At 40.0% G+C, this 27,935-nt stretch overlaps 1 protein-coding gene across 1 annotated transcript in view; it reads left to right on the top strand.

Moving 5' to 3' along the window:
* The window catches only part of CTNND2 (catenin delta 2), a 256,541-nt gene that overhangs the window by 126,511 nt on the left and 102,095 nt on the right, over positions 1 to 27,935 (top strand). Inside the window, 4 exon segments of the mRNA XM_032219498.1 lie at positions 14,159 to 14,192; positions 14,195 to 14,273; positions 14,275 to 14,367; positions 21,649 to 21,834. Coding sequence (XP_032075389.1) covers positions 14,159 to 14,192; positions 14,195 to 14,273; positions 14,275 to 14,367; positions 21,649 to 21,834 — 392 coding nt within the window.

The following is a 27,935-nucleotide window of genomic DNA, read 5'->3' as shown; positions in this document are numbered from 1 at the left end:
GTCACTTTAGTCTAAACAGCCTTCATGGAATTCTTGCCATGGTTGATTCTTGACCTTGTCCACTTCAAGTCTATTGACTTAAACTAAGATTCTACCAGGATTTTACAACTTTAATACTCTACTTTTATCATGCTTCTGAACTCTGAGTTCCACTTGTAAAGCCTACGAATATTAGGGACAGATTTAAGGTAGGGAATATAGGATGCTTCCTATCAAATTAGCTTGTCAGTCTTTTCCCCAAGAGTATTTTCCTCTATGCCATTGACCTTTGTGACCAAATGCTTTGTCTTGACAATTTTCTACACTTGATTCAGTGGTAATCTCATCCAATTAAATCATGCAGGTGGTGTTTTCTATGTTGAAATTAAAGTACATATTTAACCTGGGGAGAATTGGAGTACTTCAGAACAAATTTTGTTCCATGGAAGGCAAAGTAGACAGGTTTAACCAACCTTGCTCCAATTCAATTGTTCCAACTGAATTGTTCTAATTCAGAGCTGTCTATGAAGTTGCGGTCCCAATATGTTTCTCTGGGTGTCGGGAATGGCACAGCTGCATACCTTCTCCAAAAAAAAGTGGGGGTGTCAATTATGTAAAATATTAAATTCAGCCATTATGCTTTAAACCAGAGTGACCCTTACAAGTCACTAACCCCATTAGTCACCTGTATCAAGAAATGTCAGAAAAATTAAATTATCTTATGGATAAATCATATATTTTATCATTATCCCCCTCCACACACACACACCCATCCTTGCTGTTCTCACATCAAGATTCCTTGATTTGCAGTATTTAATGAGCTGTTAGTCTCAATAGTTGCTTTATTTTATAGAGAAGAGCAGTGAATTATTTTTTTATACTTCACTGAATTAATCTCCAATACTTCTGCTTCAGTGCTGGATATCAGTCCCATCTCATTCAAGAATGTTTATTTATTTACGGTCCCAGACCAATAAAACACAAATGTAATACTTCAAAGTACAGCAAAGCCAAATCTGAAACAGTAGTGAAAAAGAATTACCAATTGGCTCTGGCAAGCAACTGCTATTGTTAAAAACCTGCCACATTTTGATCTTGTAGAATAAGTTTAGTAAATTCTTAGTCAAAAAAACAACAGAGTTCTGACAATTGGGTTTATAAATACCTGTTGTGGCCCAGCAGGAGCCGTTGGAGCTGCCACCAGACTCCAACAGTGAGGGGCCCTCTGAGTTGGCTCTGGAGGATGTGGAGGACCCTGGACAGGGTTCCGACTCCGAGCAGGGCGCAGAGAGGCTGGTTGACCACCAGGAGGCACCTGAGCCTTGGACCAGTGGGGAGGAGACAAGGGAGAGTGGGCCAGATGACAGTAGTGAGTTGTTCCTGGATGCACACCATCGAAGAGCTAGTAGGCATCAGGAACAGTTGTGCAGTTACAGGAGGTAACTGCACTCAGCTAGTGGTCATTAGGCCCCTCTCCAGACTATAAAAAGTCTACTTGTGCACACGCCTCTCTTTGCAGAAGTCAACACAGGATCGAATGTCGGAGAACATTGTTATGAGCTTGACAGGCTGGATTGCTGCCAAGCCTTATCTGTGCTGGATTGCTGCCCAAGCTTGTCTGTGCCGGATTGCTGCCAAGGACCTGTTTATCTGTTAATTAAATGCCGCAATTTATCTCTGGCTCGGAGTGTGCTTTGGTGTGGAACGAGGGGGGTCAGACCAAATACCATATTTCATGAGTGATGCAATGGACAGTTTAGCAATACAAGAGTTATTGACTTCAATTTTGTGTCTGAACATATACTCAAAAGTGCATTGTAGGCTTTAAGGACATCAACAAAAAACTTGCTCAGTTGATTATTCCAACAGGTAGAAAGCTTGAAATGGATGTCTAGATACCTGAAAGGTCTTAACCTGATCAAATGTTATCTTTATTAATTTCCCATTTATAATAAAAGAATTGAAACATTTTCTAGAGAAAATTAGAACCTTGGTCTTTGGATAATTTATCTTAAGAAATTCTCTAGACAATAAGATGGTAGTGCAAGTAGGCATCTATAAGAGCTGAGCTGAGTTATGGATTCTTTGGTTTATTTTACAAAATTAATTCTAAGTTGAAACCATTCCTGGACTACAATTTTATATAGAAAATTGTGCCACATATATTTTATATGTGCAATTTATAGTATTGGTGAAATGCATTATTCACTACCTATAATTTTTTTAAAAGATTTAAATAAAGTAATGATGTATTAGAATGTATTTGCTTATTGTTTATGAAAGTCAAATGATCATGTCAAATTAGATAAAATAACACAGCATATTGGGATATAAAAATATTAAACGAAATAATCCGGTAGCATTGTCCCCAAACTCTCAGTTGAATAATTTCAACTACAAACAGTCTGTCTAACTATGCTTGTGTTTGTACTTTGAAGAAAGTAAGATAAATTATTGATATGATCCCAGTGGTATATTCTGTCAATTAGTGACTATGTTGAGCCAAGGTGGCGCAGTGGTTAAATGCAGCACTGCAGGCTACTGCTAGATCAGCAGGTCAGCGGTTCAAATCTCACCGGCTCAGGGTTGACTCAGCCTTCCATCCTTCCGAGGTGGGTAAAATGAGGACCCAGATTGTTGGGGGCAATATGCTGACTCTCTGTAAACCGCTTAGAGAGGCCTGAAAGGCCTATGAAGCGGTATATAAGTCTACTGCTATTGCTATTGCTATGTTGTGCTCTAGCTGACGTATGTAATTGACAATCAAAAAGGATATGAGTGATGGCCTGTATTAATGGTGTACCACATGTACATATCTGACCTTGATAAGGTACTTGGTGAAGTCACCCATGTTTGCCAGCGTGACCCGACAATTGCGTGATAGACATATGCGCGCTGACAAAATAGCGCCGATTAAAACGTGATGTCAAAATCACGCCCACAAATTCACGACGTCAAAATCGCGCCCACAAAAGCACGATGACAAGCACAATAAAATTGAAAACATTTTAGGGTTAAAGTTAGGGTTAGGGTTCTAACGTACATATAAACGTCCCACTATGTTAAAGGCCCAGCACACTCACTGGGCTGTCTATAGTTTGTTGATGATGCGATTTTGTTGTCGCGCATTTGTTGTCGTGCTTTTGTCGAAAATCAATTAGCGGTTTTGATGGCGCTCATTTGTCCATCGCAGTTTTGTCGGCGCGCATATGTCTATCGCGCATTTGTCGGTGAACCGTTTGCCAGGTGTTCAAAATTTATTCTGGTTAGGCTCTTGTTAGCCTTGTTAAATAGTTTTCTAACGGAAAGGTCTTTTTGTTCTGGGCTAGCCATTTTTAAGATTTGATGTTACAAGTGTCTCTCTGGCAACTTGAGAAGTCCCTGTTTTAACATGTCCTTGGTTTGGTGACTTGAGAGACCGCCTACTGCCAATTACCTCCAATAGACCGATTAGATCCCACAGATTAGGCCTCCTCCGAATTCCATCTACTGGCCAATGCCGACTGGCGACCACCCGGAGGAGGGCCTTCTCTGTGGCTGCTCCGGCTCTTTGGAACGAGCTCCCCGTGGAGATTCGGACCCTCACCACCCTCCAGGCCTTCCACAAAGCCCTTAAAACCTGGCTGTTCCAACAGGCCTGGGGCTAATGAGTCTTTTGTCCCCCCTCGAATGGTATGGTTGTTGAGTGCTTTAAATTGTGGTATTGTTTTCTTCATGTTCTTTTTTCTTATTTGTACCCCCCCCCCCTGACTTGGTTGTGAGCCGCCCTGAGTCCCCTCCGGGGAATAGGGCAGCATAGAAATATAATAAACTTAACTCAACTCAACTAACTGAAATGAAACATGGAAAGGAAAATCTGAATTTTCTGTAATGAAGTGAGATGGCCTGGGTAAACTGATTTAGCCATGAGATAGAGTGAGACATGCCAGACTGTTCAACAAGATACATTGTATGTAATCTGTCAATGTCCATTGAAAGTACCTTCCACCAATAGTTGAAAACTCAAACGATGGTAGAGCTCTGGATGGAGTAAATGCCTATTTTAACTCCATCTGCAGAGGTTGGAATGCAATGGAGAAGCCAAGGAACTGCTGGGAGCCCCCTGCATGTTGGACCCCCCTCTCAGCCTTCGCCCGGACCTCCATGCCATTTTTGGGTGTCCAGCCTACCGGGCTGCCCCCGTCCTTGCTGCTGCTCCAATGGTGGCAGCTTCGGGAGATGCTAGCCCAGCAGGGAGGTGGGGCAAAGCATGTGGCTATGAAGCTTGCTGGGCTGGGTGGCCCCCTCCCCACCAGGCTAGTGTCTCTTGAAGCTGCCGCCGTTGCAGCCACAGCGGGGACAGGGGGAGCCCAGCAAGCTGGGCACCCAAAAATAGCGCAGTGAATGCTGAGAGGGAGGTGCAACATGCAGGAGGCTCCCAGCGGTTCCTTGGCTCATCTGGGCTGCAGCTGAGCCTGTGCCCTGAGCTGGTGGATGGAAGCATCGCAGGGCACAGCTGGGACATGCTAACCTGGCCTTCCCTGAGCACCGGATTCTGCTATTGCCCCCTGCCCGGCTCGTCCCTAGCTGGCTCCTGAGCTAGGAGGCAGCGGCCAGTTCCTCCTGCCCTCTGGATCACCAACATGAGTGTGGCTCTCCAGGAGCTGCAATGGCAGCAGTTTCATCCCAGCAGGGAGGAGGCCTCCCAGCCTGGAAACCTTTGTAGCCACATGGCTACAAAGCTTGTGGGCTGCCCCCATCCCTTCTGTGGCTGCAACAGTGTGGGGAGGGGGGTAGCACAAATGCTTACCTGTATGTAGGCAGAAGGAGGCAGTTCTGTGATGCATGTGGCAAAGGTGAGACAAGGTAAACGTCCGAGCCGGTTTGGGGGCATGGCCATCCTGCCGTCCCTGCCAGTGCGGCTATCCAGGTCCAATTCCCACTACCGGTTTGCCTGAATCGGTGCGAACCGGTAGGAACCCACCTCTGAAATAATTGTCTCAACATTTAATAAGTTGCAAGAAGGAAAGGCTAAGTTGCTGTCAGAGTGGCAATGTAAATCAGATGGCTTTTCACTCTCTTTTTAACAGACAGATTGGACTCTACAGACAAAAAAGTTGTATGGCTATTTGTAATCAGACTAGAGAGGTCCTTAGGCCCACAATTATTTTTTTAAAAAACCTTGTTTTCTGGCTTGTTGATTGTTAATTTCTGGACAGCAGAAGAAAATAGTTCTTGACTTTAGTTTCTTTTGTCAGAGTGGGAGAAAGGGAAGAGGTTAAGACAGCTAAGGAAGAATATTTGCAGTGCTTCTCAAGGTCAGTTTATCAAAGTTTGTTGTCATACTATTTAATAGGTCCCATTTTGTTTGCATTGGTTTGTTTCCAGTTCTACTATTGGCAGAGTGCCCAGATGCAGGGGAAGGCCCTAAAGGCTTAATTGTTAGATCTCTGACGATCCGATTAGCATAGAACTGAAGGATGCTAATGATTTGTCATTCTAATTCATATATGTGGAATTATAGAAGAATTAAGTAAAGCGCTACAAATCCTTTGAACATGGAAGTCTCCCCATGGCCACTACATTCCCTTGCAATATGTAGTCACACATAAGAGCCGAGGTGGCGCAGTGGTTAGGGTGCAGTACTGCAGGCCACTTCAGCTGACTGTTATCTGCAGTGCAGCGGTTCTAATCTCACCGGCTCAAGGTTGACTCAGCCTTCCATCCTTCCGAGGTGGGTGAAATGAGGACCCAGACTGTGAGGGCGATATGCTGACTCTGTAAACCACTTAGAGAGGGCTGAAAGCCCTATGAAGCGGTATATAAGTCTAACTACTATTGCTAAGGAATAGGTGGCTTTTTTGTAGAATCCTATCTGTGAATATTTACACCATTATTTTGAATAGCAAGCATGATTTCAACCACCTATAAAATAGAGAATGATATTAAAGAATGATATTAAATATAATATTATATATTTTTCCCCAAGATGGCGGCACGCTTAGACGCTGCGGCTTTGAGTTCCTGGTGCCACAGTAGAGTTAGGCAAAAACTAGCCTATACCCGCAGGGAGTTATTAAAGATTGGATCTTCTAGTTGACTAGATATTACCAGCGACTTCCTGCAGTCTCATAATATACCGAGTGACATAGTAAGACTGCCAGGCTCTCCATGGATCGTTGTTGGGCCTAGGAAGCGGTGAAGAGAGCGAAAGCAGAAGCGGGGATGCAGAGCTGGTTTGCTAGTTCGGTTACAGAAGCAGCCTCACAGACCAGCATTACCAAGCATTTTCTAACCAACTCTAAATCCTTTGTCCACAAAACTGAGCTATGGATGGCAGCGAATAAGCTCATTCGTGACTGTTGTGTGATGATCATCACAGAGACCTGGCTTCATCCACTTGTACCGGATGCGTCAGTGGAGCTAACTAACCGCACCACACGCTGCTTTGACAGAAACAGCAACTCTGGTAAAAGCAAAGGTGGAGGACTTTGTATTTACAAACATACCGGTTTTCCCGAAAATACGACATGTCCTCATAATACAGGCCATGCCACATTTTTCCATTGGTTGCCCTCTGACACCACTGGATGACATCACCAGATCTCGCTGCTTTAGCAGAATAAGGAAGATACTCAGAGATGATTCACACCCTGGTCAGTGTCTCTGCACTTCTACCATCAGGCAGAAGGCATCAGAGTATAACCAGCCAAACAAACAGGTTTAAAGTTTCTATCCTTGGGCTGTGAGACTTTTAAATACAACCACAATCACTCCATGCACACACTAGTTTTTTTTCTTCTTTTTCCGTTTCTGTTATAATTTTGCACCAGTGAGGTTAAAACCAATCTCGTTGTATTTAGTACAATGACAATAAAGATTATACTTATACTTAAAGAGTGGCTCCATGACATTTCTTTATCTGTTTAGATACCTTTTTGGAAATACTTTTTAAAATATTTTTCTTTTAATTCAGAGAGGTAAGATAAAATACAAGTTCCAAAAAATGAAGAAAAAGAATATTACAAAAACAAAATAGACAAATTTTAAAAAACAAAAGAATGTGAAATTAAAAAGGACAAAAAACAGTAACCATATGCATATATTATCCTCCCTGGTTGAATACTGATAAATATATTGCAACAATATTAATTTCTCCCCTTGTGAAACAGTCCAAAATTTATAAACTACGTCTATTGATAAGCTACCTCTATCACAACCAATTTGACCTGTCATCTGTCTACTGTATATAAAAACAAAGTAGTTAACAGGTGAACCAACAGAAAGTTAAACTTCAAATCCCTCTATTAACAATCTGTTATTGAATTTACTTGTAGAAAGTTGTTCTTGTAGGTAGATTCTTCTCTAACCATAAATCACTACAAAATTATCTCTGATCAATGCAGGAGCAAACATCCTCATTTGATTCTTAATAGCAAACCTTTCTTTAAAATTTTGGTTGAGAACTTTCCCAACAATTGTATCTTATTTCTCAGAATCATAAACCTCTGTTGTTGAACTATCTTTCCAAAAAAAGTCCAGTCCAAATTGTTTTCCCAGTTAGGTATAAGTCCATTCTCCAATCACCATCATTTAAAAAGTTCAATTCATCACTCATCAATTCTATTAACTCCAAATCTGTAGAATCCATAGTTCTCTCAGCCTTCTCTACCAAATTGTAGTTTCCAAACCAAGGTCCTTCACTCCCTCTATAGATAGACTATATTTAGATTCTATCAAAGAGGAACAAACATTATCTACATGATTAAGATTGATTTCAACATAGATTTAAAATGGCATTGAAAAAGTTGTTTCATTGGGCTTAGAAAAGAAATTGACTAATGTCTTAATAATTAAAAAGGCTACACAAATAACAAACCAAAACAATGACATGGATAAGTTTCTTATACTGATTCTACAAAAGAGGCTTATTAAAGCTTTGATAATATTGTGAGAAGGAACAAAGGAAAAAAATGAAGTTAAATCAATTTTAATATCTTCAAATATATTATTTGAAGGAACTAAAGATCAAGTTGGTAGTTAGAGAAATAGAAAGTTGGTTTATTAAGGTAATAGATACGTTGTTATCTCTTAATGGATTTTTGCTGAGATCAGGACTGAAATGAACAAATTTTATGGATTTATTATAGATAAGAGATGGGATATGAGAAGAAGATATCAGATGTTGTATTTTAAGAGAAAATGATAAGTTACTAAAACGTGTTTAAAGTGGTGGAAGGGGAAAACATTTCTTTATTCCTTATTATATTATTTTTGCTACACCTATTTCTCTTTTTCTTTAGTTTGTATTGTTGTAACTTATAATTTTCAGTAAAATTAATATAAGAAAAGATACACACTATAATACAGACAGTTATTTTGATAGTTCTTTTTCCTTTCTTTTATACCCAAGAGAGAGCAGGCAGGCCACGTTTGAGTGTCTATCTCCTTCCTGTCTTTCTAGCTGATGCTTTTGTAATGGCTTTCATATATTTCTCCAAGTTATCTCTGTCCTCCTCTGTAGTATATCAATCTCTAAATGTTCCAGGCTTTTTGGGACTTATAGCCAGAAATTTTCAAGCTCTCTTCTGTATTAGAGAGATAAATAAAGGAAATATCTAACAAGAGAGAACTGCTACTAAATCATTCTAAGCAAGGGGCATGTAATTGGGTTAAAAGTAGATTTGAAATCTGTAAAATAAAAACAGAATGCTTAATTATTTGGAAATAATTAACATTTCCATTTGCATAAAGTCCTCAGCCTAGCTGTTTGAAATTTGCAGTGATACCAACAGAGAAATGTTTTTTAAAGAAATACTTTGTAATGCTTCATTCATTTTCCTGCACACCATGAAACATCTGGTTGCAGGCTTTAAACACCCCTACCAATTTCTTTGAATGAAACATAATAGTGTCACTTTTCCTACAATTCTGGTGGAAATTAACACTGTAAAATGTTATGTGTCATATAATGCTAAAGAGATTAGAAGTCGGAGCTCTGTTTTCTAAACCATTTTATATCTCACTCTAAGTTTGAGTTTGAGTTTAATAAAATTTGTATCTCGCCCACTCCCATTGGGACTCTGGGCGGCTCACAGCAAAATAAAAGCATTTAAAAAGATTTAAAAAATACAATATTTAAAATTAATACATCATTCATTCAGTCAGTGGGGCTGGATATTAATCAACAGCCCCAGGCCTGCCAGAACAGCCAGGTCTTAATCGATTGTGGAAGGCCGGGAGAGTGGTGAGGGTCCGGATCTCTGCAGGTAAATCATTCCACAAGGGCCGATGCAGCTACAGAGAAGGCCCTCCCTCGGGGGGCCGCTAGCCGGCATTGTCCGGTCGACGGCACCCGGAGACGGCCCAACCTGTGCGATCTTATTGGTCGTTGGGAGGTGAATGGCAGGAGGCGGTCTCTCAGGTAGCCAGGTCCAATACCATATAGGGCTTAAAAGTAACGACTAGCACCTTGAAGTGGGTCTGGAGACCAATGGGGAGCCAGTGCAGCTCGCGGAGGATAGGTGTAACATGGTGTATCTAGGTACACCCTTATCGCTCGCAGGCGGCTGCATTCTGGACCAACTGTAGTCTTCGAACACTCTTCAGGGGCAGCCCCAGGTAGAGCGTGTTACAATAATCCAGTCTTGAGGTGACGAGGGCATGAGTGACCATTTCGAAGAGCCTCCCGTCCAGGTAAGGCCGCAACTGGGCAAAGGCCCCCCTAGTCACAGCCGACAGATGGTGTTCTAACATCAGCTGTGGGTCCAAGAGGACACCCAAATTACCGGCCCTCTCCGAGGGGTGTATAACTTCACCCCCCAGGCTAAGAGGTGGAATGTCTGGGACCATTCTTGGAAGGCAGCATCAATAGCCACTCGGTCTTGTCTGGATTGAGTACAAGCTTGTTGGAAGATTTTATTATCTTCGAGATAAGAAGACGTGGTTAAAAAAAACCTTAAGAGCTCTGGATGATTGTAATTTATCATACATTGTCATTTGTCATTTCTGGTTAGTTAGATATTTACACTAGTGGAAAAAGTAAAGTAGGAGTAATAAGTTATGTGTCATTGGAATCTTGTTTTCAAATACAGTTATTCTCTACGAACAACCTCACTGTTAAAATTTTTGTTAATATTCAGGGTGAACCAGAGGGCGGGAGGAAACACCAAATTGGATGCATTCAAGTACAGTGAGTGCACCCTTGTGAATCCTTGGGAAATTAGAATCCTTGTGAAAGAACAGATTAGGGATAGCTTGTTTGGAGAAAATCTATGTCAGGGGTGCAAACTCATGTCGTCACGGCAGCATCACGTGACGTATGGTGACTTTTTCCCCTTCACTAAGCCGGGCGTGGGTGTGTCCAGTGCGTGAACACATCCAGCCTGCAGGCTGCGAGTTGACAGCCCTGATCTGTATGGTTGCTAGAATGAAAACAGCTTGATGGCCCATAATCCAATGAAAGAGTGAATCATGAGATGCCTATTAAACTTAGTTGATACTGTAACTGCAACTAACAGTTGTACTTACAGAAACTTTATTCAGTTGGTGCTTTTGAAGTTTGTTTGTTTGAAACAGTGGAAATTCATTCTTACTTGAAAATTCCTTTGATTCTTTGTTTTTTCATAATTTTATCTGCAGAACACCACTGAGATATTGTATCCTATGAAGAACATGATATATGTTCTCTCCTCCATGCAGTAGATTGCCATATTTGCTTGTTTCATTTTATTACCGAAATCCATATGTCGCTCAATTCAACATATTTGGATTGCACATCTGGACCCATAATAGATGACAGAAGCTTCTAATATTTTCTTTGTCTCTTTGTTGCCATCTAATGGTACCAACCCAGCGGTGACTGTCTTAGTATACAGTAGATATATTATTATTTTCAACCCTTTTTCCTTCTTAAATATAAGATTAACAAGGATCCATTTCCCTTTTTAAATTGGAATGAGTAACCTTGATGCTTCACTCAAAGGCAAGTAACTCAACATTAATGGAAGCAATAGGTTGTAGTATGCTGAGCCACATACATACCCAGCTATATAATTCATTCTCAGGCAGTTAAGATGAGTTAGGTACCTGGCTGGTACTTATCACAAGCAATAAAATGTGGAAGTTGGGAGACAGAAGAAGGTGAATGTAATCTGTTTACTTCTTGACAATGTAACATTATTCCACCACCAGTTTCTGATACTTTGGAGAAGGATTCTTGAAAAATAGTGGGATATTTGTTTTCCGAATAGAATAAATTTCTTCTTACCTTTAGAGCTTTCTCTCTCTGTCTGTCTCTGTCTGTCTCTCTCTTTCTCTCTCTTTCTCTCTCTTTCTCTCTCTCTGTCTTACTCTCTCTCCCCTTCTCTCTCTCTCTGTCTTACTCTCTCTCTTCTTACTCTCTCTTTCTTTCTTACTCTTTCTCTCCTCTCTCTCTTACTCTCTCTCTCCCTCTCTCTCTCCCTCTTTCTCTCTCTCTCTTTCTCCCCCCTCTCCCCCTCCTCCTCCCCCTTCCCCTTCCCCTTCCCCTATCTTAAAGAAAGGTTCTTTAAGTTGTGACTCAGCAGATGTCTTCTGTGAGTCTTTTCGGGATACAAGATTCATTATGCAGCTGGGGCTTGTTAGGGGCAGGTTTGGAGATAAAAGGACGGATGCTGCCACGCCCTAGTCGCAGGAGTCAACGTTCCTTTGTGCGTTCCTTGATCCTTGATCGTGGTTTCTTTGATGTACACTTGGAAAAGTGACTTCTGTAACGCTGATTCGTAGAGACTTTGGGAGAAGTGCATTGCTTGTAAGAGTTTTGTTTTGTATTCTGTTATCTAGTCTGAGAGTTTATTTATGTTATTTTTGGGCTCGAAACCAGTTTGAACTGAGAACTGATAAAGAAAGTTCCTTTTAAGTTTATTTGCCTGTCGTCTGTTATCAAGCCGTGAAGGGGGGACAGAACAGTTACCGTATAATAAAAGGGTTACAATCTTATTAGGAAAAATGTAGGAAATGGTCATTCATTTAATCTATCATTTATTATTATAATGATTGGTCACAAATTCAGCCAGATGTTTAGACTGAATTTTGCATTTGTGTCTATCTATTAAGTCATTATTAGTAATTATTATTTATTGTGTGTGTGTGTAACAAAATTCCTGGCTCCTATTTTTCCATACTACAACTCTGTCCTTGGAACAAAATGGAGAAGATCAATAATTTTTTGCAGATGTCCCAGTATAAAAAGAGTTTATGTGAGCCCAGTGGGTAGAGTGGTAAAATATTCAACCAACCTTGAAGGATCATAGATTCTAGTTCACCCTCGGCCACAGAAGTCACCTGCATGACTTTTCAGAGCCGAGGTGGCGCAGTGGTTAGGGTGCAGTACTGCAGGCCACTTCAGCTGACTGTTATCTGCAGTTCGGCGGTTCAACTCTCACCGGCTCAGGGTTGACTCAGCCTTCCATCCTTCCGAGGTGGGTAAAATGAGGACCCAGACTGTGGGGGCGATAAGCTGACTCTGTAAACCGCTTAGAGAGGGCTGAAAGCCCTATGAAGCGGTATATAAGTCTAACTGCTATTGCTATTCGCCACTTATTCTCTAACCTGACCTGCAATGGGAAAAAAATAGGAGGAAGCAACACCATATATGCTATCTGAAGTATCTTGCAGGAACCAAATCTAATAAATAAATGAGATGGAGAGTATATAATGTGTCTTTTAGAGAACTTGAAAATTAGGAAGTTAATTTGATCAATACCTAGTCAAACTATGGACATGTAAGTATTCCATGTAAAAGAACATTTGGTGGCTCTGGAACTTTGTGGCCCATGTAAAGTTACCAGTGTTTCTCAACCTTGGCAACTTGAAGATGTCCGGACTTCAACTCCCAGAATTCTGGGAGTTGAAGTCTGGACATCTTCAAGTTGCCAAGGTTGAGAAACACTGAAGTATACAACTCTATTTGAAATCCAGAGAGTATTAATAAAATGTTCTTTTACATGACACAAGACAACTTGCTACTGAAACAGAGTGCAGAACAGGTATATTCACCTGTTGGCCAGTTTGAGCTGTTTGTAAAAATAATAAAGGTGGGATACAAACAAATAAATAAATGGAGGACCAGTAAATTAATTCTGGTTTTAAACTAATGTCTCATTTACTTTTCAGCTCTCCCAGTACTTTTACACGTTCTGAATATGCATTGTAGCTTGCTTTAAAAAACATTTTAATGTTTATAGTGGGTGCAGTTATATTAATGTTAAGTCACAATATTTTAGGAGATTTTGTTGAATAATTTAGGTTTGCAAAAATGCTAGGCCAAAAACAAAACAAATATACACAGTATAATTTAATGTTGTGTACGAGCTATGCCAGTGTTTTTTTATAAAGCAAATGTTACAGGCTTTTTTTCTTTTTGCATAGCAATTAATTGCCTTGCAGAAGCTAATTTATGGTATATAACTACTATAAACAGTTAGAAACTGGAATAGCATTCAGGTCGTCCTTGATAAAATAATTCTGACTGACAGATTTCTCCACACACTGACAATATATCTTCAATCGTTAGTATTTTATCTATGGCATGGGAGAGGGATACTTTCTTTCCTAATACTTTTTTTTTTCATAATCTGTCGAGCTGTTTTGATCAGTGCTTGAGTTTTGGGGGAAAAAATTGCTTTCAAAGGTATTCTAGGAAATCAGTCCAGCATCTTTCTTGCTGGCTGCTGCATTTTCTCCTCTAATTGCTGTCTAAAAACTGAGGAATAACCACACTTGAGAGACCGCCTGCTGCCAATTACCTCCCAAAGAACCCATTAGATCACACAGGGCTGGCCTCCTCCGGGGTTCCGTCCACCAGCCAATGCCATCTGGCTACCACCCGGGGAGGGCCTTCTCTGTGGCAGCTCCGGCCCTTTGGAACGAACTCCCCGCAGAGATTCGGACCCTCACCTCTCTCCAGGCCTTCCGGAAAGCTGTCAAAACCTGGCTGTGCCGGCAGGCCTGGGGTTGACGAGTTCCCCTCCCTTCTCGACCTGTGTGGCCTGTGTGATTCTTGGTTATTTTAATCATTTGTATTGTGTTCTATGTTCCCTTTTCCCCCCTTGAGTTGTTCGCCGCCCCAAGTCCCTCCCGGAAAAGGGCGGCATACAAATAAAATAAATCTAAATCTAATCTAGTCTCTGATTTCTTTGGTTTTATTTTGCTGATGCAGATAAGAAGACAAGGAGGGATACAATTACTGGTGGATCATTGGACCATCGGATGACAGAAGTCCACCGTAGTGCCTGTGGAGCTCTGAGGACTTGGTATATGGGAAAGCTAACGATGACACAAAATTGCTTTGAAAAACTGTGGGGGTATTCCAGCACTTGTACGGTTACTCCGAAAGACTACAGATTTGGAAATCAGAGAACTGGTCACGGTTTGAATATTTTTCATTTATTGCATGTTAACTTTTTAAGAATTAACTCAGTACCTGAGACACTTTAATACATTGCTTGATGAAACAAAACATGAGTTCAGGATTGTACTTCTATATATGAACATATTAAAACAATTCTTGTTTTGCCAACATAAGTTTGTAAGTTTGTAAGTTTAATAACATTTGTACGCCGCCCAATCCCGTAGGACTCCGGGCGGCTTACAGTACAGAAATAATCCAAAAAAGTTAGATACAGGGAAGAAAGATAGATTTAAAATACAACACATCATGCACTCCATTCTGAATGGGGCTGGACCGTATTTTGGGGTCAACAGCCCCAGGCCTGCCGGAACAGCCAGGTTTAATGGCTTTCCGGAAGGCCAAGAGAGTGGAAGGGTCTGGATCTCTGCGGGTAGATCATTTCACAGGGCCGGGGCAGCTACAGAGAAAGACCTCCCCCAAGTAGTCGCCAACCGGCATTGCCCGGTTGACGGTACCCAGAGGAGGCCCAGCCTGTGAGATCTTATGGTTCGTTGGGAGGTATGTGGCAAGAGGCGGTCCCGCAGATATCCAGGTCCCAAGCCATGTAGGGCTTTAACAACCAGCACCTTGAAGCGCGTTCGGAGACCAATGGGAAGCCAGTGCAGCTCGCGAAGGATAGGTGTAACATGGGTGTACCTAGGAACACCCAATATCGCTCACGCGGCCGCATTCTGGACCAATTGTAGTCTCACTCTTCAGGGGCAGCCCCAAGTAAAGCACATTACAGTAATCAAGCCTAGAGGTGACGAGAGCATGAGTGACCATTTGAAGTGCCTCCCGGTCCAGGTAGGGCCGCAACTGGTGCACCAGGCGAACCTGGGCAAAAGCCCCCCTGGTCACAGCAAAACATGTAGACTATGCACATACAGCAAGACACATGCATATTCATATTCCATCTTGAGTAATATGCAGACAGCAGTTTTCATGACAATTGTGATTGCTACTATGGTTAAGCTCTGGTGCTGCTGCTTCAAATTCTTTGACTAAAGAAGGAGAGAGTTTGAAATTTCCTACAATGTACAATGTGGTTGATGATTCTTTAAAATACTATTAATGGTATTCTGATATTCTGTAAATCCTGACTATGGTATTTTAATGACTTTGGACCAGTGGTGGGTTCCAGATCCCGGTGCAACTGGTACGGTGCAACGGGGCCCAACACCCCCTACATGCAGACAGGCACATGCGCGCAGCACGCAAATGAGTCCTTACCTCCACGATGCCTCCGTGATGCTCCAGCTGCTCAGCAGAGCATCACGCAGGTGCCGTGCGCCCCGTGTGTGTGTGCAGAAGCACCGAGCTCAAATACAGGTAAGGAGCTTAGCCAGGCGGGTGGGACCTCGTACCGGAACATACACGGTGCTCTGGGCAGGCACCGGTACACCCGTACCAGGGCGTACCTCCTGCAACCCACCACTGCTTTGGACCATCCCCTTTTAAGATCTTCTTTTGCCTTCTCTCGTAAAAAAAAATAATAAGTTGCATATATTATCCTGACTGCAGGTTGTATGATTTAGTTCTGATTACAGATTCCAAATATTTTAATCATTTCATCTTTCAACTCTTACCTATCAAAGGCAGAATTCATTAGATAGTCCTTGTTGTGGTGATGATATGATGCATCATGTCTGAGTGACAGAATTACTGGCAGATAATAATAAAACAAAAAATGTTAGCTTTGTTTCAACCTTCTGCTTCAGTCCTTGATTCTACTACCTGTCCTTGGTCTCCCTGAAGTAGTTTACAATCTGACTTGAAACAAGGCACAAACTGTTAATCATTTTAATTATAGTACATCTATTTAATGCTCACTTAGCTCACTTAACCATCAGATTGTCCTGGATCCCAAACATCTCACACAGCTGGTTTGTGCCATAGTCGTTGAATTTCGATTTTTAAGTCCTGGTATCTTGCGATTTTTTCATGTTCCTTCTCGGCGACCCTGCTATCACCTGGTATTGCGATGTCTATGATTGTGACCTTATTTTTCTCAACCAGTGTGATGTCTGGTGTATTATGCGCCAGTATTTTATCGGTTTGTATATGGAAATCCCACAAGATCTTGACCATCTGATTTTCGGTGACTTTTTCAGGCTGATGTTCCCACCAGTTTGTTGCTGTTTTAATATTATAATTTTTGCACAAATTCCAATGGATCATTTGTGCTACTGAATTGTGCCGCAATTTATAATCAGCAGCTGAGTATGTGATCAACAGTTTCATCAGCTTCTTTGCAAAGTCTGCATTTGGCATCATCAGAGGATTTTTTGATTTTGGCCTTAATGGCATTTGTGCGGATAGCTTGTTCTTGCGCAGCCAGGATTAGTGACTCTGTTTCTTTCTTTAATGTATTATTTAATGGATTTATAGGCCGCCCAATCCCGGAGGACTCCAGGCGGCTTACACAACAAAAGAAGTAATTAATAAAAAAAAGTAAAAAAAAACAATTTAGAACATCACCATGCACCCAATCTGATCGGGGTTGGACCTCAGTACTGAGGTCAACAGCTCCAGGCCTGCCGGAATAGCCAGGTTTTAACGGCTTTTCGGAAGACCATGAGGATGGGTAAGGTCCGGATCTCTAGGGATAGTTCATTCCATAGGGTCGGAGCAGCCACAGAGAAGGCCCTTCTCCGGGGAGCCGCCAGCCGACACTGCCTGGCTGACGGCACCTGAAGGAGGCCCACCCTGTGCGATCTCACCAGCCGTTGGGAGGTATGCGGCAGTAGGCGGTCTCGCAGGTAAAAATGGCCACAGTTAGATGCAAATGAGAAAATTGAAATAATTCATTGTGTTTTTAGATCTTATCAGTCAACAACATTAACAATATTTAAAGAATGATTCATATGCTTATTTAAAATCAAATGAACCTCTTTAATATTATTAAAATATTAGTTCAGAAAAATTGGCTCCCTTGAAAATGCTCTAAAAATATACAGAAATAAGATGATTGATTATTTTAATTAGTCCTCTGCAATTGTTTTTGGTATAAGATTCCCTTTAAATTTGTTTCAATACATGGTTGAGAATTTAGTAAAGAAATTCTACAAATCTTAAATTAACATTTGCTAATAAATGTTTTTTTCCAGATTATGCTAGTTATAAAGAAATATGTATGTATTACCAACTCTGCTGTTGAAACTTCATTTATTATTTTGGTTGAGACTTTGTAAAATATTTATACTATAAGTTTTAGCAATTAATTCTACTCTAATTTAATTGTCCATTTTCCCAAGAATTAAAAGCAGTGTACCAAACATATTAATTAGATATTGGTTTTTATATATAATTAAAATTAAAGTACTTGTCTCTGTGCCTCAATGGTATTTAGTAGTAGCATTTTTATTATGGTCATTGACTAGTGTTTATGCAAATTTTGTAAGCAGTTACAATGCTCAGACAAAATATATAAACATTTTCTAAAAGATCAATCAAAGTAAATAAAATATTTTGGACTACTAACTATAAAAACAAATACTACAGTGCTAAAGCTCTAGCAATGGAAGACAATGAAAGCCAGCAACTCAACCAAATTCTCAACTGCTCTTTAACATTCAATGCAAACTTTCATTCTCCCCCCCCCACCCTCTCTCAATTCTATACACATGGAATTTTAATGTTAGACAGCATTCAATCACACTACTTTCTGTAAGTAGGTACTAAGGAACATAAAAACAAAGGGAAATTCTGCTTCTCAGTATGCCTTTTATCTATGATTTATTAATGAATTAAAGAGAGAGCATGGCAATTAATGCCGTGAGTGAGAGAGGGGGGGGAGAACCTTCTCTTTACTATAAATAAACATATCAGCACAATATTATTTTTCAGTGTTGTCTCTGTGAAACATTCTGTAAAAGACAGTTTGACGGGGAGGGGCGAGAATGTGAAACTAGTCCCTCATCTTGGCCAGTTTTCTATCCATTCCTAAGCAAATATTACCTGCTTTATCTGATTAATTCACAAACTGCTAGTAAATAGGCATCTGTGAATACGTTCAAGAATAGTTCTTTTTCATTGTCTCATACAGACTGGCAGTGATGTGAATTACAGCCCAAAATGTATGGTGGTCTCTGGGTGCATGTTGTGTTTTTGTTTTTAAGTCGTTCTGTCTTGTGTTTTAATCTTTTTTAATATTTTTAAACTGCTTTTATGTAAGCCGCCCCGAGTCCTTCGGGATTGGACGGCATACAAATCTATTAAAATTGAAATTGAAATTGACTGATTAAAACCGATGAGAGCCTTATTTATACTTAACCAGTAATCTGCAGTCCTTCTCACACTTCCATCACTGAACCAATCCCCTGGCCAATTTTCTCCAAGCAATTGGTTCAGACTGTGGAAAAATTGGCAGAAAGGGCTGGCTAGAATACAAATCCTAGTGCCAGCCAGGCAGCTACAGTGGTTCTCCCCTATTGGTTTTTCTCCCATTTCAATTCCAATCGCTTGAAAAGGCATGCCCTTTCTTGGGAAACTTTACAGTTGAGACTTCTGAATGCCAGAATGTTCACGAGAGAAAATAAATATAGAAAGTATGACACTTTCAGTGGGAAATTTGTATAGTTAAAGATAATGTAAAATACTTTCATCAATTTCTTTTACTAAGTAGTTTTGTGTAAAGCATTTTGACATGTAGAATAAGATAGTATTCAGACTTGCTTGAAAAATTGTGAATGGGTAGAACATGCGTCGTGTATATGTTTTAATTATTCAAAGTACTAAATTTATGCAAAAGTATTCTTGACATTAGCTTCAGTTATTGAAGTGCGTAGTCATGCACATGTAATTTTTATTGCAACATTTATTAGAACATTTTATATCAGTTATTCTTGTAGCATAAGTGCCTAGACACAGACTGAAAATAGTAATTTTGGGGTGGGGTGGGAATCTCCTATCTATTATGCTGTCCGAGTGTGCTGGACCATTTTTCCCCCCAACAAGATCCAGAGGACCACAAGTTCCATCTCATCTTTGTGGGATGTATTAATTCCAGCAAATGAGCTCATATGAGTGTTTGGTACAGTGGTGGGTTTGGTACAGTGGTGGGTTTCAGTGGTGGGTTTTTCGAACCTACTCTGTGGGTGTGGCCTCCTTTGTGGGAGTGGCTTGCTGTCCATGTGACCTGGTGGGAGTGGCTTGCTGGCCATGTGTTCTCTCTCTCTCTCTCTCTCTCTCTCTCTCTCTCTCTCTCTCTCTCTCTCTCTTCCTTTTGTCTCTGTCCCTTTTCCTTTTTTTCTTTCATCTCTCACTTTTTCTTCCTTTTTCTTTTTTATTTCTTTCTTTCTTCCTTTCTTTCTCTTTCTCTCTCTATGTGAGTGTGTGTGTGTGTGTGTGTGTGTGTGTGTGGTGGGTTTCAAAAAAATTTGGAACCTCTTCTGTAGGTATGGCCTGCTTTCCGGGTCCACTGGTAGAACCTCTTCTAACCGGTTCGGTAGATTTGACGAACCGGTTCTACCGAACTAGTGCGAACTGGTAGGAACCCATCTCTGATTTGGTATTAAGATATGAATTATCCATATAATATTATATATAAGCATCCATATGATTAGATAATTTTGTGTCAGACTCCCATTGTTCGGTGTTTGGTGTCAAGATGGATGAGATTTTTACCATATCCAGTCCATCAATCCAAACAGTAGAAAAATTGTTTTTTTTACTATGGACATGGAAATCATTTAACTAGTTCAGAAACAATATTGAGATGCATTCAAAAATAACACAGGGGATTGACTAAATCTACCTATTGGTATACAAGGTATAAAAATAAAGATCCTAACATAGAAGATGCCCTTTAGATCCCAAAGTAACATTTTATACATATTTACAGGATATGAAAAAGTGATTCTTTGGCAAGGTTTCAAATTCTGTCTCTGCCATCTTTATATTTCACTGGAAGAGTTCTACTGAAACAATGGCTAATCATTTCTAGCCCCTGTCCACAATGCAGAGTTATATACACTTATAATCTCAATCAATGCACTGCATATTCTTACTTAAATGAAACATGAATCTGTAATATTTGCCAACAGTAACAGTTAAACAGTTTTATTTAAATTAGAGGATAAATAGTTTCATTTAAAAGATGTACATTAAATTATTTCCTGATTGTTTTATGTATTCATGTTTTAATAAGAATGGTATACATTCATTAAATATTTGCTTAGTTTGCCTTTATTTATTTATATTTCATATTTCTAAACCACGCATCTCCCTCAAAGAGGGACTCTGGGCATTATACAATATAACTTTTCTTTCTCCATTCTATTTTTCATGTGATGATGAGAAATTGTATTTTTTTAATTGTTGATGTTGATTTTATTTATATGCCGCCCTTTTCCCCGAAGGGGACTCAGGGCGGCTCACAACTCAACCAGGGAAGGGGGATACAAACAAGAATTTAAACGACATAAAAAACAATGCATAATTAAAACACAACAGTCATACCAATTTGAGGCGGGGGCAACAGTTCTTTAGCCCCAGGCCTGTCGGAACAGCCAGGTTTTAAGGGCCTTGCGGAAGGCCTGGAGGGTGGTGAGCGTTCGAATCCCCACGGGGAGTTCGTTCCAGAGGGTCGGAGCAGCCACAGAGAAGGCTCTCCTCCAAGTAGTCGCCAGTCGACATTGGGCGGCGGATGGAATTTGGAGGAGGCCTAATCTGTGGGATCTAATTGGTCTAGTGGAGGTAATTGTAAGTCACCTTATAGTCACTGAGCTTATAGACTACAACAAATAAATTAAAATAAAAATCATAGTTTTTTGCTACAAGTGAGGATGGCAAATACAGAGTAAACATGTTTTTTTAAAAAATTGATCTCAATGTAGGCAAGTGGCACTATTCTAAGAGTCTTCTGTTGTTTGAGATTGGGAAGCCTCAGACAGTTGTGACACTTTCATTGAACAATGATCCCAGAGTGAAGTTTGAGGACATATTTATTGTGACATTCTTGTGGTGACCTACTAGACCTTGTGAAGTCTCGGTTTGGTCCAACCTAGTTAGGAGATCAGATGGGAATACAGGATATGACTACATTAAATGAAATAATGGGATGGGTTGAATAACTGTACCTTGATGATGACTGTGATATGTATATATTTACATGCTCTTATGTGATGCCCTAGTTTCGATAGAAAACAGTGAACATTTGAAGACTAAAATATGAATGTTCAGATAGCGTTGTTTTTGTGCAGTATCACTTCATTCTTATTTTAGAATAAATGTCAGTTCTTTGCTTCCTTCCTTTTAGGAGTTCTCTGGAATTTATCTTCATGTGATGCACTGAAAATGCCAATTATCCAGGATGCTCTAGCAGTATTGACCAATGCAGTGATCATTCCTCATTCCGGATGGGAAAATTCCCCCCTTCAGGATGACCACAAAATTCAACTTCATTCATCACAGGTGCTGCGCAATGCCACTGGGTGCCTACGGTGAGCTCTGATAGCTAAACTGCTTGATACTTTCTTCTACTTTCTTAATGCCATAGAATTTGAGCCGAGGTGGCGCAGTGGTTAGAGTGCAGTACTGCAGGCCGCTTCAGCTGACTGCTAACTGCAGTTTGGTGGTTCAAATCTCACCGGCTCAAGGTTGACTCAGCCTTCCATCGTTCCGAGGTGGGTAAAATGAGGACCCAGACTGTGGGGGTGATATGTTGACTCTGTAAACCACTTAGAGAGGATGAAGCGGTATATCGAACTGCTATTGCTATTGCTATCATTCTTTAGGCAGCTATTGCTATCATTCTTTAGGCGGCATAAGAATATGCCAGCAAGATATGTTTTTATAGTATGATATTTTTATTTTAAAAATTCTCCCATTTCTCCCATTATGCTGTAAGACTTTTAAATACAACCACAATCACTCCATGCACACACTAGTTTTTTTTCTTTTTCTTTCTTTTTTCGTTTCTGTAATAATTTTGCACCAGTGAGGTTAAAACCAATTTTGTTGTATTTAAATACAATGACAATAAAGATTATACTTATACTTATTTATAATATTATTTATATATATATATATATATATATATATATATATATATATATATATATATATATATATATATAATCTTACTTAATGATGGCAATTGGGAATGGAATTTCCATTGTTAAACAACACAATTGTAAAGTGCAATATCACATGACCACACTGCTTAATTATGAAAATTCTGGCACTTCTGGCTATCACTTCCTTCTGGCTTCCCCATTGACTTTCTTTGCAAGAAGCTAGCAAAGAAGGAAGTGGGTGTGCCCAGATTACAATCACATGACTATGGGGACACTGTGACTGTTGTAAGTACAAGAAGTGGTTGTAGGCACAAGATGTTCAGTACCATTGGAAATTTGAATAGTCACTGAATCAGCGTTATTAAGCAAGGACCACTTGTATTCTGAACAGTCTTCTGCATTGGCCATATATAACTTGTAAGATATAAAAACTCTGCTGATTAGTCATCAGGAATTTCATAATCCTTATTTTCTCTTGTCTGTCGGGTTCTAAAGATATGAAGTATCAAATTGATCAAAAGCCTTTACTGATCTAAACTGCAAGGTTATCTATATCATGTTGGTCAAATTATTTCTTTGTATGTGTCATAAACAAGTGAAATAGTCTTCAAAGTTTTTTTTTTAAGAATAGCTTATAGCATTTACATGTTATCTTTATTCCACCTTCCCCTACAGAAAATCAAATGAATATACAGGTGAAATTAGAATATCGTGCAAAAGTTCATTTATTTCAGTAATGCAACTTAAAAGGTGAAACTAATATATGAGATAGACTCAATACATGCAAAGCAAGATAGTTCAAGCCATGATTTGCCATAATGATTATGGCTTATAGCTCATGAAAACCGCAAATACACAATCTCAGAAAATTAGAATATTACATGCAATCAATAAAACAAGGATTGAACATAGAACAATATCGGACCTTTGAAAAGTATAAGCATGCATATGTACTCAGTACTTGGTTTGGGCCCCTTTTGCAGCAATTACTGCCTCAATGCGGTGTGGCATGGAAGCTATCAGCCAGTGGCATTGCTGAGGTGTTATGGAAGACCAGGATGCTTCAATAGCGGCCTTCAGCTCTTCTGCATTGTTCGGTCTCATGTCTCTCATCTTTCTCTTGGCAATGGAATACGACATTTGAAGCCCATGTCCAGGATCCATCTGTGTGGTGGCTCTTGATGCACTGACTCCAGCCTCAGTCCACGCCTTGTGAAAGTCCCCAACACTTTTGAATGGCCTTTTCCTGACAATCCTCTCCAGGCTGCGGTCATCCCTGATGCTTGTGCACCTTTTTCTTCCACACTTTTCCCTTCCACATAACTTTCTATTAATGTGCTTTGATACAGCACTTTGGGAACATCCAACTTCTTTTGCAATTACCTTTTGAGGCTTTCCCTCCTTATGGAGGGTGTCAATGATGGTTTTCTGCACAACTATCAGCTCAGCAGTCTTTCCCATGATTGTGACTCCTACTGAACCAGACTGAGAACCATTTAAAGGCTCAGGAACCCTTTGCAGGTGTTATGGCTTAATTAGCTGATTAGAGTGGGACACTTTGAGCCTAGAATATTGCACCTTTTCACAATATTCTAATTTTCTGAGATTGTGGATTTGGGGTTTTCATGAGCTGTAAGCCATAATCATCACAATTATGACAAATCACGGCTTGAACTATCTTGCTTTGCATGTAATGAGTCTATCTCATATATTAGTTTCACCTTTTAAGTTGCATTACTGAAATAAATGAACTTTTGCACGATATTCTAATTTTTCGAGTTTCACCTGCATACTCTATCATATTCTCTCCATCACAGTATCAATCCTGTGAAGTATCAAGAGGTATGGTAATTGGTGTTGCTATAAAATAGGTTTAGATATATTTCCTTTTCCTTTCCTACCTCATGTTTTCCTCCTTTTCTGCACATTGCATAACATTGCTTACCCTGAAATGAAATGTATCATGTTATGTATGCATGTATTAGTATTCAGAATTTCAATAGCTTTTTGTAAAAAGGTTAGAGGAGAAATGACAATATTAAACTAAGCTGATGAGATAAATCAGTGGTCATGTTTGTTTTTACCATTTGACTGTAGCAAAGTAGTGAATGTAGGATCGCCTTTTTGGTTGCTGCTGTAAAAATATTTACACTGTAATAAATTTTATAAACTTAGAAGCATGTACTTTCTAAACATATTTATTTATTCAACACATTTATACAGCTGCCCATCAATGGGTGAAAGTGAAAAACCAAATATATTGCTTTGGAGATTTAGGGTGCAATCCAAAAAGCCTGTGGAATAGCAATGTACAATTTGGCTTGTTTATTTATTGTTCACAGAATAACAATATTACTCTGCATGACAAACAATTTCTGAAATTCTGGAAACATTTGTGTAATGTCTGTAGAGAACTGGTTAGTAATTTGTGATGTGCAAGGATAACATTTTTCAAAAAAACCCTGCTAGCTGAAACACCGCTGAACCATTTAATGGAGCACTTTACATTACGACTTTAGGCTGTTGTGTTTAAAAGACTATACCTGTAATATTCTTACAGATATTCCACAGAAGTTGCTCAGTAAGATGGTGGCATACAATTTAAATTGATTTGAGTTGTAGCTTCTATATAGTTTATCAAAAGCCAGCTGCATTTAGTTTGGCTAACGGTGACTTTTGACAAGCAAACCTTTTGCTAAATTGTTCTGACCCCCCTTCTCCGTCCAGGAACGAAAACCAAAACAAACGTAAATGAGAATGTTTTTTACTCAGTTCAGAGTCTCGTTGGCTGAAAACCACATAAACAAAGAGATAAGCACTCTGGCAGCAAGTCCTACAAACCTTGGCAGCAATGCCAACAAACTCTGGCAGCAATCCAGCCTGTCAAGTTTCTTTCTCATTAGTCCTTAATGTTGACTTCTGCAAGAAGGGTGTGGCACAAGCAGTCTCTTTTATAATCAGGAGAGGATCTTAATGAGCATCGGCTGAGCGTAATTACCTCCTGTAATTACGTAGTTGTTCTTGACGCCAAGTAGCCCTTCGATGGCGTGCATCCCGGAACAACTCACAGGTGGTTTCTGGATCATTCTCTCTTGTCTCCTCCCCACTGATCCAAGGCTCACCACCTGGTGACCAACCAGTCTCTCTGCGCCCTGCTCAGAGTCAGAACCCTGTCCAGGGTCCTCCACATCCTCCAGGGCCGACTCATAAGACCCCTCGCTGTCGGAGTCTGGTGGCAGCTCCAACGGCTCCTGCTGGGCCACAACACTAAATTATACTATATTTCCACTCTGTATATGTGTATTCATGCTTGCTGCATGATTTTGGCTCTTCAGGTTTACACTGCAATTCAGGAATTGTTGCTGGGAATAATGCAAATTTATGTAGCAATAATACATCATCTAGAACATTTCCTCCTTTGCTTTGTAGAAGTGAAATTGTGAGGGAGCTAAGAGTTATTTGGTGACTTCTTTAAAACGATACTCAAAAAGCCTGGAGATCCATAATGAACCATTTATCTTTGAGGTTGAGCAACTCACTGAGATCTCCATTAGCATATTTTTTGTTTTGCTCTATTTCTGGAGAAAGTGGTCTTAATGATGTGCAATTTCTGAGAACTGGAACATCTGGTGCAGAAGCTTTCTAGGATACTTAAAACAAAAGGAAGAGGAAAGCAGGCTTGGCAAAGTTTCTAGAATGTTTTGCAGCTCTCATGACTGGGTGGCCTTAAATTACGGGCCACTGATTCACTGCCCAACTGCCTTTCTCATAAGGATGCAGTGGGGAAAATTTTAAATTCTGCAGACCCAAGTTGGATCCACTTCATTTTTAGATCCAATCTCTGTTTTTCATTTTTTTTTCCCACCATACAAAATTTGGTCTCATTCTGTTTAGGTTTTGGAGACTTATTCAACTCACTGACAGACAGACAGACAAAATCTTGAACCGCTTTAACTTTTGTCTTTTAATACAGCTTCTCTCCAAAGTTCCTTATCAGCATTTTTAAACATTTTCCTGGGTGTTTTCAGAAGTAAAGACTCTTCACCTACTTTCCTATTTGAGAATGTTTGATAATGCTATTGTATTTTAAAGTAGTGGTTATAGCATGACCCCCCTCTCCTAGTTAAAATAGTAGCAGGTTTATACAAATGATTGCTTCAATCAATGTCTAGAAGTAATTTAATTAGAATATATCAAGTTATAATGAAATGTGAACTGTAGAATAATTGTAAAATAAAAGTAATCATTGCAGAATATGCCATTATCTCTGTCTTCTTCTTTTAAAAAAGACACTGATTGGTGTGAGCCAATCCCACCCCATAGCACTATTATAATAAATGATTGAATGGACTTAATATATATTTAAATGAAAGAACACTGGTGTTGAAAAAAGACATAAATGAATAGGAGTAAAAATAAAACAGTAACCTTGACCGAAAAGAATATTATTTGATTGGAGAACCAAATTTAATTGTATATACTGTGTAAGTATATATTTTAATATATTAGGATCCACTCTAAAAGACTATATATAGGGAGTTTTGCTATATAAACGTAAAGTTTGTTGCAACATATAAGTACTGCTATGGTGGAGAATATGTGTCATTCAGGATTGAAGTTTTGGGTTGTACATGAAGAAGTAAGGTCTGTTGGTAAATTATGGCATACTGCCTGCCCAGTATGTGATTAGGTGCCCTATAGTATTGGATGTATATATTTTCTGCAGATTAAGATGTTGTTACTTGGCTTCCATTATACAGATATAATGACTTATTTGGCTTATCTGACTTTTGGTTAATAGTTCTATAATAAAGTGGAAAAAAGCACTGATCACTGAGAGAGAGAGCCGAGGTGTCGCAGTGGTTAGAGTGCAGTACTGCAGGCCACTTCAGCTGACTGCTAACTGCAGTTCAGCGGTTCAAATCTCACCGGCTCAAGGTTGACTCAGCCTTCCATCCTTCCGAGGTGGGTAAAATGAGGACCCGGATTGTTGGGGGCAATATGCTGACTCTGTAAACTGCTTAGAGAGGGCTGATAAGCCCTATGAAGCGGTATATAAGTCTAACTGCTATTGCTATTGCTATCACAACAACATTCCATCTATATCAGTGGTCCCAAACATGCTGGCTTTGCAGACTGGTGGCAACGGCAAGGGTGGAGAGGGGATAGTTCTGCGCAAGCGGCGGATGCACGCACATGCCACACAAATGGAGCTTTGTGTGCCTGTGCACTTGCTTGCCCCTTGCCCAGGTAGAGCTTCAGATGTGTGCTCACCTGCCGCTTGGGCAGCCCGATTTCCCCGGGATCCCCACTCTATATCACATACCTGGTAAACAACATCTGGATACAATAGAATTGGATCAGCACAACCAGATAATGACATGGCAATCCCATATTACATAATACACAACACCACAAGCTACCCAATTACATAGCAATAGCAGTTAGACTTATATACCGCTTCATAGGGCTTTCAGCCCTCTCTAAGCGGTTTACAGAGTCAGCATACTGCCCCCAACAATCCG

This window comes from Thamnophis elegans, chromosome 6, assembly GCF_009769535.1.
Source record: "Thamnophis elegans isolate rThaEle1 chromosome 6, rThaEle1.pri, whole genome shotgun sequence".
Classification (NCBI taxonomy): Eukaryota; Metazoa; Chordata; class Lepidosauria; order Squamata; family Colubridae; genus Thamnophis; species Thamnophis elegans.
Note: the sequence above shows the minus strand (reverse complement) of the source record. Positions and strands in the feature narration are given on the sequence as shown.